Source organism: Fukomys damarensis, unplaced genomic scaffold, assembly GCF_012274545.1.
Source record: "Fukomys damarensis isolate Sample0158 unplaced genomic scaffold, DMR_v1.0_HiC HiC_scaffold_13, whole genome shotgun sequence".
Taxonomy (NCBI): Eukaryota; Metazoa; Chordata; class Mammalia; order Rodentia; family Bathyergidae; genus Fukomys; species Fukomys damarensis.
The window spans coordinates 28,562,997-28,575,290 of NW_022900925.1; the positions used below are offsets into that span (position 1 = coordinate 28,562,997).

Consider the following 12,294-nt stretch of genomic DNA (forward strand, 5'->3'; position numbering starts at 1 on the left):
ATCCATAAATGACTCAAGAAAAATATTCTTTCTTTTTTTTTTTTTTTTCGAGACAGGGTCTTGCTATATAGTTCAACTCACTATGTTGCCCAGGTTTGCTATGAACTTGTGGTGAGTCTACTGCCTCAGCCTCCTAAGTGCTGGGATTACTGTTGTGTACCATTTTGCCAGGCCTAGGAAAATAATTTCAAGAGACAAAAATAGCTGAGTGTGGTAGCACACACCTATAAATACAGCATTCTGGGAAGCTGAGGTAGGAGGATCTCAAATTCAAGCCCTGTCTGGGCAACACAGACTTGGTGTTACTTATAATAGTAAACTGGATAAATTATGATATATGCTTTCAATTGTTTTAGTCATAAGACATGTAATTATTAAGACTTTGTTGCAATGGGGAAAATCTTTATACCATTAAGGAAACAGCATGCACATTTGTATCTCTGTATCTAGATAGTTGTTAGAGCATTTTTTTTGGTACCGGGGATCAAACTCAGGACCCTGTGAGGCAGGTGGTGGCACCACTGAGCTAAATCCCCAGCCTGTTGGTAGAGCACTTTTGATTTTTTTTTTTGGTGCCAGGAATCAAACTCTGGTCATTGTGCTTGCAAGGCAGGCAGTGGGAACCACTAAGCTAAATCCCCAATGGTAGAGTACTTTTTTTTTTTTTTTTTTTTTTGGTTTTTTGAGACAGGGTCTCACTATGTAGTTGAAACTAACTTGGAACTCACTCTATTGCCCATGCTGGTGTTGAACTCACAGCGATCCTCCTGCCTCAGCCTCCCGAGTGCTGGTATTATAGGTGTGCGCCACCACGCCTGGCAGTAGAGTACTTTTATTTATTTATTTTTGAGACAGGGTCTCACTACATAGTTGAGACCGACCTGGAACTCACTCTGTAGCCCAGACTGGTCTTGAACTCACAGGGATCCTCCTGCCTAAGTCTCCAGAGTGCTGGGATTACAGGTAAGTGCCAGGTAAGTTTCTGCTGCTCTGGTAAGATCCTTCCATAAGGCTTTGCAGTCATTCTGCGTGTTCAGCCCCAGCCTCAGGCAATCTACCGTCTCTATGGATACGCCTCTTCTGGGTGGTCGCTTAGATTGAACCATGCATCAGTGGTCACTTGAGCCTGTCTTCTTGCACTCAGGATAATGTTCTCTGAAGTTCACTTACTATAATACTGTACGTAGTTTGTTACTTTATGTCACTGAGCAGTATTCCACTGTGTGGGTATCTTCTTTATCCACTTACAGTCAGCCATTGCTACTTGCAGGCTACTATGAAAAATGCTATGAACATGTGCATGCAAGTGCGATGTGTTTTCATTTTCCTCAGGAAGATTCCTGGAAGTGGGATTCCTAGGTGATTTGGTTTCTTTCTTTTTTCTTTTTTTTTTTTAGTACTGGGGATTGAACTCGGGACCTTGTGCTTGCAAGGCAGGTGGCAGAACCACTGAGCTAAATCTCTGGCCCTAGTTTCTGTTTTTCCACATATTTGAATAGTTTAATCCTTTTAAAATTATTATTCTTTCCCATAACTAAGTGATTAGTGACTTGAAGCACTAATAACCACTGCATTTTAAGGAAAGAAGAGCTAAAAATGAAGATTAATAAAAGAAGATTTTCTCTTTCGTTACCTGGACTGGATTTAACAGGATCCTAAATTCTCCCAATAGTCCTTCTCCCATGTTAGTTCCACTACGAGAGTTGGCCAGGACTATTAATGGGGTCCACTGCTTTCCAAATTTGGATGCTAGCTTAAAAAATTAACACAAATGAAAAGGGGTGAGGATTTCAGATATAACAAACACAATATATTTTTATCCTTTGGTAACAATCACCCTATAATTTACTGAAATAAGAACTGTGCCAGTATTATCAATACAGCATGAAAATCAAGCAATTCCAAGAATAGAAGAGGAACTTAGAGATTAAACTTCCACTGAATGTAGGACGCTCTTCGGCCTCACTCTAGTTAAGCCATCCAGCGTATGCTTGGATGCTCACATGAGAAGGGAGCTAAGACTGCCCATTCCACTGCTAAGGTCACATCAGCAGGAAGTTCTGACTTGAGCTGAAAATCTGTCTCTCAGTAACTGTCACTCACTGTTCTAATTCTGGTTCTATCGCAACCACAAATCATTTATTTTCCCACATAACTGTAGGGTTCAAACACTCGAAGCTTCATAGGTTGAGATCCCCTATCTGAAATGATGGAGCCAGAGTGTTTCAGACTTTGGCATGTTGGAACATACATAATAGGATACTTTTGTTTTGGAGGGAGGGTCTCATTACGTAGCCCAGGCTAGCCTTGAACTTATAGTAATCCTCCTGCCTCAGCCTCCTGAGTACTGGGATTATGCTTTCACACTGAATTGAGATATAGGGTTGTATATTAAAAAAGAAAGTATCACATCAAAGTTTAAATCCCAGCACTTGGGAAGCCAAGGCAGGACTGCCAAGAGTTTGAGGGCAACCTGGGCTACACAGTGAATCAAGGCCAGCCTGAACTACATAGTGAAAACTCTTGATTCAAACTCCATTCCTCCATTTTTTTTTTAAAGTGCACTTGTCAAGGTGATGCATAGTGATGCGTAGCTGTAATTCTAGTATTGGAGGCTGAGGCAGGAAGATTGCTGGGAGTTCCAGGGCAGCCTGGACTACATACTGAGTCAATTTCTTTCTTTCTCTCTCTCTCAAACCCCCCAAACCAAAATTTAAAGTTTATCTTTTCTTTGCAGAAATAGCAATAAAGACAACACTGAAGATAGAAATGCTTAACTTGAAAAAAATTTCAATTTAATTGTAAAATAAAATAGTTCAATTATTTTGGCATACTCAAGTATAAAATAAATCTGTAAAAATTTTTTCTTCTTGGGCTCAATGCTGGGGATTGAACCTAGGGCATTCATACTGAGCTTCGCCCTCAGCCCTTGGAACTCACAAAGTCCCACGGTAGGTAGGAGCTGATCCTCGTGCCTTAGCCTCCCAGGGTGCTGGGAATACAGACATACACCGCCACACCTGGATACACCTGTTAAATCTTTATAACTGTTCCTTAAGAACTGGCTAAAGCCCGGGAGATATATTTATACCAATTTTCCTACATATGTCCATACTGCAAACGCTGTCAAGAACCTCAGTGTCTGGTATTATTTATGCAAGTCCCTAACGTGCTACGTGAGCTTCTCTCTAGAGACAATTCACAAAGTTCCACATGAAAAACTTATCTTAACACATGGTATGAGGAAAATCTGTTTTCTTTTCACTGACAACAATAAAGAATTGCAAACCTGGCTGTCATTCCAAATCACCCGAGGACCTTAAAAAACATATATGGATTCCTTGACCTACCCGAGACATTAAATCAAACACAGCCATGAAGATGGACTCAGGAATTTGTTTAAAAAGCTCTGCAACTGATTGAGATGCAGGCAGTGGCTGAGAAACCACTAGAACACTTCTGATTTCCCTCTACGCATGAGAGAACTCAAGAAACAAAATCTGTAACACAGCTCTAGGAACTGGGTAGGACTTCACGGCTTACCATAATGACATTTTATATCTCCCCTTGGTGTTAATCTTCTTTTAAAATTTCTTTCTGGTCCTGATTTTTCTTACATATATGATAATGAGCTCACATAATGACTTAAACAACTTTTAAAAAACCAATCATATAAGAAAAATAAACTCTAATTACCACTTCATAATCTGTTTTTTTGTTTTTACGCATCTGGTTAATGGAAGTTATGTAACTTGGTGGAATGATGAGGTTTTGAAATTCTCCAAAATCACACTTCTCATTCTTTAAGCTATTTTTCATGCACTCATCATGTGCTGTTTTCTGACACCAAATGCACCTGAGAGAAGAAACAGAAATCCATTAATTTTAAACCACAATCTTACTGACCCATAGTTATCTGTCAAAAACTGCAATAGTAACGTCATGTGTTGAGTATAAATTATGACAAAGACATGCATCTATATTTGATAGGGAAAACAGAGCTGTAAGGTTTCAAAGTATTTGGCAGTTCAATACTGGTGCTTAAAGTGTGGTCTGGCGCCCTGAGATCCTTTCAGGGTATCTGTGAGGTTTCAAACCATTTCATCCTTATTCTCTCAAAAGTGTTCAGGAAGTTTTCTGGAAGGTAGATGACATGTACTACCACAAAAGACTGAATATACAAGCAGACAGGTCAATGTAGCTGCCTTCTTGGCCAAAGAAATGTGCAAAAAAGTGCAACAATATCATTCTTCTCTCTATATTTTCATAAACACATTGTTTTAAAAAGAAGAAATATTTTAACAACTTTAGCTCTTATTTATAATGTGTGCACCACCACACCTATAATCCCGGCAATCTGGGAGGCTGAGACAGGAGGACTGCAAATTCTGATCCAGCCAAAGCAATTTAGCAAGACCCTGTCTCAAGATAAATAATAAAAAAAGGGGTGGAGAGGTAGCACAGGACAAAGACTCTTGGGTCAATCTCCAGTACTGCAAAACAAAACAAAACGGTAAACACTTTTTCATCTGGATGTCAACTCTCTTGGCTTTTTCTTTTTCTTTATTTTGTTACCAGGAATCGAACTCAGGAACTTGCACTTGCGAGGTACCACTGAGCCAAATCCCTGGACCTCTTGGCTTTCTTTTGAAGAGTGTTTTTTCCTTTCTGATACTCAGATTTGACAAGTACTTACTGTTCTTTACTCAGACCTGTTCACTACTAAAACCAGTTACACGTATAATGTATTCAGAGAAAATTGCAGTGGATCCTGCACAGCAATGTTTGCTGATTCTTGCTTTCAAACTGACTAGAGAAAGGACAATAATAGATGGTTATATGCCAAGCATGAGGCCTCCATATATTAGCCTACCATTAATTGAAAAATAGCTCATCATGTACATTTTTTTCTCAAATCACCAATATATTTACTCGTTTGTGGGAGGGAAGGGTTAAATCATCCCATCGACTTTGAAGCTGGGTAGGCCTAGAAATATGATCTGCTTAACTTCTGGTATTCACAACACTGCACAGATAACCAGATCCCGCACGTGACAACTCCACAGTCCCGCATCAGTAGGGGACACATTCTGAAGAGTCCCCTGGTTTCCTCTTCAGAAGGTGCTGCCTTGTATGAAAAGCTAGTCTCCAGAAAAAGGTAAAATCTGTCTTTACCCTCCTAGCACAAGCCTAGGCAATGATGGGGTCTCATGAAAGCCTCTGTTCTGTAAAGGTAATGACGAAATGTTTACTAGTACCATTTTCAATCCTAATACCAGTCTCTTCACTTCACTTGTCTTATAATTGGTATCAGTTTTGCCTAGATTTCTTTTTGTCTTTCTTTTTTTTCATTTTTCAGACAGGGTCTTGCTTTGTAGTTCAAGCTGGGTCTTGAACGTACTATGTAGCCTTGGCTGGCCTTGAACTCTCAGCTATCTTCCTGCCTCAGCCTCTCCAGCGCTGATTACAGGCATGTGCCACCATGCCTGGCTAATTTCGGTTGGATTTCAAAGCCAACGGGAAAATATAGTTTTAGCATCATGTTACTAGGTGATTGCTTGTTGCCTTTTAAAAATCTTTTTTTATTTTGAAAACTTCAAGCTTCCAGAAAAGTCAAAAGGATAGTAAAAAGAATACCTTTAAACTCACCCTTCACTCATCCTTTTCCCCCTTTCTTTGTGAGGTGCTGGGGATCTAACCCAGTCCTCAGGCAATCTGGGTCAACACTTACTACTGGGCTACACGCTCAGCCTGGCTCATTTTTTTTGTTTGTTTGTTTTTTGAGACAGGTTCTCACTATGTAGTTGAGACTGACCTGGAACTCACTATGTAGCCCATCAGCCTGGTTCTTTTTAAAATTAATTTTATTGGTACATTTTAGGTATACAATATAATGACATGCATCATGGGAAATTTGTACCTTTACATAATAAACCTTGGTTCTGATTTTTTCCCCATTCCTCTGCTCTCCCTTCAGTCCCTCCACCTCTCCCTATTTAGCCTGGTTCTTAAGATGTTCTCCTACAATTTGCTTTCTGTATTTTAATATAAAGTCATACACTGCCCAATCATTTGAGAGTAAACAACAGACACTGAATCTATCTTTCAACATTTTGGCAAGCATTTCTTAAACTCAAGGACAGCCTGTTTTTAAAAATGTATTATTTAAAAATTTTTTCCAGTGAACACTGGTGTGTCTACTACCTCCAGTCTAGCATTAACATCTTACTGTAATTGCTTTGTCACATTTCTATGCATTCATTGATCCATCTCATTTCTGGTACAGTCCCAAGAAAATACTCTCCTTAAATTTCACAAGAAGGCTTATCGTTGTTTGATAATTTGATGTTAAATTATATACAATGTACAATATACACATTTGCTAAAATGTGACAGATTCATGTAACTAAAACCCTTACCAAGTCATAGAACATAGCTAGGCACAGTGGCACATGGCTGTAATTTCAGCTCAAATGACCCTCCTAACCTCATTCTCTCAAGTAGCTGTGACTACAGGTGTGCACTATGGTGCCTGGATCTGCTTTAGTCTTTAAAAAAATTTTTTTTATTTTTGAGACTGGGTCTTGCCATGTAGTTTAGGAAAGTTCAGGGGCCTTGAACTCACTACGTAGCCCAGGGTGGCCTAAAACTCGTGGTGATCCTCCTGTCTCAGCCTCCCAAATGCTGGGATTACAGACGTGTACTACCACTGGCTTCTGCTTTAGTTTTTAAAAATAGTTTGTGGAAGAAAAAAAAAAAACCAAACCAAAAAAATTAGCAGCAATGCTTATTATTTTCCCTAAAAAATTGCTTAGTTGCAATGGTTGTTTTTCTATGCTGAAGGAGTTAGCTGAATCAATATGAATTTGACATGGTCATTTATGAGAATCACACTAGAACAGGGTTTGACAGACTGATCTTGTGAATAAAGTTTGCTGGAATACAGCTATGACTTCTGGGAAGATGGCAGAGTGGTGAGCAGCAGACAAAGAACCCCTCTGGCATTTGGTGTCCAGAAATTGGAATATAGTGGTGTGAGGAGGAGAAGGAGGGAAGTGGGTCCCCAGCACCCAGGAGGGCTCTGAAGTGAGAATTGAAGTCCACAGGGAGAGCCAAGAGAGGGATTTCAATGAAAAAGCGGGAGGTGGCAGGTGGCACTTTGTCCCAGGGTCTGGACTCATGGCATGACAAAAGCAAGTTGCACCTGCAGATGCATGGTGACTACTGGTGACCCCAGAGGCCTCCACTGAGAAATGCACCGGTGGAACAGAGCAGTGGATGCATTGGACTGCAGGGTCTGGATCTCACTATATAGTTCAGGATGGTCTTGAACTCACTTTGCAGCCCAAGCTGGATTTGAACTCCAAGTGATTCTCCTGCCTCAGCCTCTTGAGTCTGGGATTATACTTGTGAGCTACTATGCCCAGCAAGAAGTAGGATCTTACAACAGGCTCAAAATCCATAAGCCAGCTATACCTGGAAGACACCTCTGAGAAGTCATTTCCTAAGTGTTCTGAATACTGGCAATAAAGCTAGTCACCATAAGCAATCTACAATCATCAACCCAGGAATTAAACAAAACAAAACAGAAGAAAGAAAGAAAAACAGGAGAAGACACTTAGAAAAGATCCCCCAGACTTTCAACTCTCCAAAGGCAAATCCAGTGGGCAATGAGGTGGAACAATTGAAACCAACCCTCTTGGACTCTCTGAAATGATAACAGTGGAAGTAACAAGGCAAATGAGTGAGGCTCCAGAAAAATTCAAAGCAGAAATATTTCTTCAGATAACTACAGAGATGGTGGCCAGAATGAAAGAAACACAGTGACTCTAAATCAGATACAGATAAAAAATAGAAATGTCATCCATAAAACAGATTCAAACAGATATCCATGAGATTAAAAAATTCCAATGAAAGTGTATGCAGTGGAATGGGCCAATGCAAGGACAGAATATCCGACATAGAAGACAGGATTGTGGTTAGTGACCATGAGAAGAATGATTTCTTAAAAATAGCAAGGGACATGAGACATCATTTCAGCAGCTGCTAGATGATGCAAAGAAGAATAACATAAGATTGATCAGAATCAATGAAAAAGCAGGAGATAGTACAAGTGACATTAAAAACCTGTTCACAAAAGTAATGACAGGGCCAGGGATTTAGCTCAGTGGTTCTGTTGCTTGCTTCACAAGTGTAAGGTCCCGAGTTTGATCCTCGGTACCAAAACCAAAATCAAACCAACTGAACAAAAAGTAATGGCAGAAAACTTCCCAAGCAGAGAAAAAGAATCTGACATATAGATAAGTGAGGCATATAGAACTCCAATTAGCCATGATACAAAAAAGTCTTAACCAAGGAATGTAACAGTCAAGATTCCATAAATTCAACACAAGAGCAGAATAGTAAAAGCTGTTAGAAGGCTGGGGACATAGCTCAGTGACGCTGTGCCTGCCTGGCAAGTACAAGGTCCTGAGTTCAATCCCCAGTACCAAAACAACAACAAACAAACAAAAAACAACCCCCCCAAAAGCTGTTAGAAAAAAGAAACAAATAATCTATAAAGGAAAGTCCAGAATTACAGCAGACTTCTCAACACAAACCCTCAAGTCAAGCAGAGTTTGAAGTAAAGTATTTCAAGCCCTAAAGGAAAACAACCTCCAACCCAGACTGATCTACCCTGCAAAACTGTCTTCAAAATTGATGGAGAAATAAGATACTTCCATGAAAATGAACACCTGAGGAAATTCATGAACCAGTACTCCAAAATGCTCTGCAGGACATTCTAGAAAGAAATAACCAGGATTACAACTCCATGAACCCCAACAGAATGAATCCACTGGAATACAGCTATTATATTTTACAGGGTCTCACTATGTGGTTCTGGCTGATCTCACTATGTATCCCAAATTGGGGTTGAATTTGTGGCGATCTTCTTGCCTCAGCCTCCCAAGTGCTGGGATTACAGGCATACACTACCACACCTGGACATTCATCTACATACGGTGTTATAGTTTATATCTGTATTTCTCCCTAAAGCTTCTGATGCTCAGAGGTGGGGCTTTTGGAAGGGTGACTGCACTTTTATTTTCTGGTACTGAGGATCAAACTCAAACTCAGGACCTGGTGCTTGTGATGCAGGTGCTGCACCACTGAGCTATATCCCTGGCCCTCACAACTCTTAATAGCTAAACCCTGGTAGTGACCTATATGCCCATCAGTGGATGAATGGATAAAAAGTGGCTTTATATACAAGGAAGTACGATTTTGCCTTAAAGGAGGTTAAATTTGAGCCAGGTAGGGTGGTACATGCCTATAATCCCAGCAGCACTTGGAAGGCTGAGGCAGGATTGCCATGAGCTCCAGGGCTACACAGTGAATTCAAGGCCAGCCTGAACTACGTAGTCAGAAAGTTAAATTTGAGACCTGTAGGGAAATGGATGCACCGTGAGACCATAATGTTAAGTGAAATAAATCAGACACACAAACTTAAATATCACATGGCTTCTCTTACATGAAAAATCCAAGGTATAAATAAATTAAAGAGCAAAATAAATAATAGGTTTTAGGAATAGGGAGTTGGGTCTTTTGAAAATAGGAAAGAGATGGCGGAAGGCGGGAGAGAGGAGAGGCCAAAGTGATAAAAAATTAAGATACATTATGTACATGTACCAACTCCCCACAATGAATGTAATCATTATGTAGTATAAACATGTACTAATAAAAATTTAAAAAGATAACAACAAATAAAAACTCTAAGTAGTATTTTCTTTCTCCTTCCAAAATATCTCATTCCCACAGAAGGTCACAGGCTCTAATCCTGCACAAAACTATTGGCTAAAACAGCTAAGTGTGGTGGCACACACCTATAATCCCAACATTTGGGAGGCTGAGGCAGGAAGATCGAGGCCAGCCTAAGAGACACAGTGAATTTAAGGTCAATGTGAGCTACACAGTGAGACCCCGTCTCAAACATACTGAACAGTTTCCCTGGTGTGAATAATCTGCAATAATACATAAGATCCTAATAAGATTACTGACATTTAGAAATGGGAAGAAAGGAGCTAAAGGTGTAGGGAAGGTGGGAAGGGTAGGGGAAGGGTAATAAGGGAAAAGAAAAAAATGTGAGATAATGAAAAGATGGAAATAAAGTGTTTGTAGGTGGGGAGGGGAGGAGGGGGTGAAGGGAGGGCAGGGGTAAGGGGAAAAAATGAGAATCAAGACTTGTCATGTAGAGGTAGACGATCCCAACAATGAATGTAACTGTACTGTATCCCTAAAATGTACCAATAAACTCAAAGCTGAAAAAAAAAAACCCAAAAAAACTAAAAACACAAAACAAAACAAAAAGCCTCTGGAGTTCATGCTGAGACCATTAATCTATCAATATAAAGGATCGGGAGCAAATTAAAGGGCTTCGATTAGAGTTGCAATTTTAGAAGGATCACTTGGTTAGATGATCAGAAGCACTGATTATGTTAAAGAGAATCTGAAACACAGTTATTTATGGAAGCCATTTTTATCTAATTTTGTACACAGAGAAGGGAAGGAAATAGAACAATACTGAATTCTGAAATTTATTTAGTCACTGGCAACTTGGCACTCAGTGATAAAGGCAAGAGACAGGAGGACAGACAGAACAACCAAATTTTAAAGGTATCAAAAATGAACAGACACAAAACTGTAGCTGCCCAAAATGTATCATTTTGCAAATTTATTCTTAAGTCTAAATCTGATAATGCATAAAACAATTTAAAATAAAATTAAAAACAACATATTGACATAACAGTGCTCATGCTAATGTAAAAGATTTTCTGGTAGAAAATAAAAAAGTAACTTCCTATCTAGTCCCAGTTTTTTAGTTCAGTTTTTAAATATGTTCATGGGCCTTTCTATCTGTCAGAAATAAAACCTACGATAATGAAGACTGTAGACTTAAGGCTCAGACAGTAGCTGTTGATATATATTCTTAATCCTAGTCTGAGTGCTAGAAATCCTATAAACTAGTTTTACTTTACCTTTAATTTTCTCACCTGTGAAGACCAGATGATATGTAAAGCACGATCCCCTTCCACCAATTTCTAACAAGAGCGAAGGATATGCTATCACCCATTCCAGAAATCTACAATAGAAATGTGTTGTCCAGAGGGCATGAAGAAGCCGCTAACGGCTTAACTAAATTCACTTATCCAAGATGCTACACATCCTGAAAAGCCATCTAGAGAAGGAATATTCCTTCCCGTGTTCCCTTTGTGTTTGTTTCACTAAGGCACCAACAGCTGTATTAGCAAATGACACTTAAAAGTTCGGCACTGTAATAACACTTGTTTTCATAGTACAAAACCGAGGATGAATTAGTTTTGTGGCAAAAGGCAAAGCTCATTTGACCATACTTCATTTTCCCTTAGTAAAACGGGGCGGGGGAGGGAAACTGAATACGAATGGCAATAGGAGCCTCCAGAGCAGGCAGCACTTAGGGACCTCTGGGGGAAAGTGAAAAGCGGTTTTAGGACCTCAGAGGCAGGCTGGCTGGGGAGTGCAGGCCAGACTGTCCCCTCAGCCCAAGACCCCAGCAGCAGCGCGCCTCTGCTTATCACTGGGGTGCCGGCACGCGAGCAGCGGAGGCCATCTGCTGAGCTGAAGGTGGGCCTCGACCCCGGCCCTTTGCAGTCCTGACTCCCGCCCTGGACTCTGGGACCCCAAGTCCCCACAAAGGCCGCACCTGTAGTCGCAGAGCTTGGGCTGCGTGCCGCACTGTTGCTTGCAAACCACACAGTAGCTGCACAGGGGCACGTTGCCGCGGATCCAGTGGTGGGGCATGGCGTCCGGGGCCCTGGTGTCGCTTTTGAGCATGATCTCCTTGCACTGGAAGCGCTTGTCGGCCTTCTTGAGGCAGCCCTCGTCCACGCGGAGCCCGCAGCAGTCGCAGAAGGCGCCCTGCAGGATGTGCTGCGCGCACACGCAGCAGTAGGTGGGCTGGCTGAACAGGTCGGTGTCGCGCCACCCGTGCTTGCTCTTGCGGAAGATGTCCCTGCGGTGCAGCTGCCGGCGCGACCGCTGGAGGCTGCACCAGAAGGTGATGAACACCGGCAGCAGCACGGAGCACAGCGTCCACAGGACCAGGTGCTCGTCGGCGAGCAGGCTCTGGGCGGGCGGGTGCTCGAAATCCAGGTGCCTCGTAGTCTCACACTGTGACAAGGAGCTCCTCAAGTTGCTCCTGCCTGCAGTTCGTTAGGAGTGGGACATGTCGGCCATTCTAGGTAGAACCCAATGCTTGAAATCATTGATTCGTGGAGG

The 12,294-nt window shown here is 41.2% G+C and overlaps 1 protein-coding gene across 1 annotated transcript in view; it reads right to left on the bottom strand.

Annotated features, from left to right (window-relative positions):
- Dgke (diacylglycerol kinase epsilon) overlaps nucleotides 1-12,294 on the bottom strand; it is a 33,832-nt gene that overhangs the window by 8,167 nt on the left and 13,371 nt on the right. The window contains exons 2-4 of the mRNA XM_019206902.1: nucleotides 11,720-12,186; nucleotides 3,697-3,856; nucleotides 1,634-1,753 (exon numbers count right to left, since the gene is read on the bottom strand). Coding sequence (XP_019062447.1) covers nucleotides 1,634-1,753; nucleotides 3,697-3,856; nucleotides 11,720-12,186 — 747 coding nt within the window. The remainder of the gene's footprint in view (nucleotides 1-1,633; nucleotides 1,754-3,696; nucleotides 3,857-11,719; nucleotides 12,187-12,294) is intronic.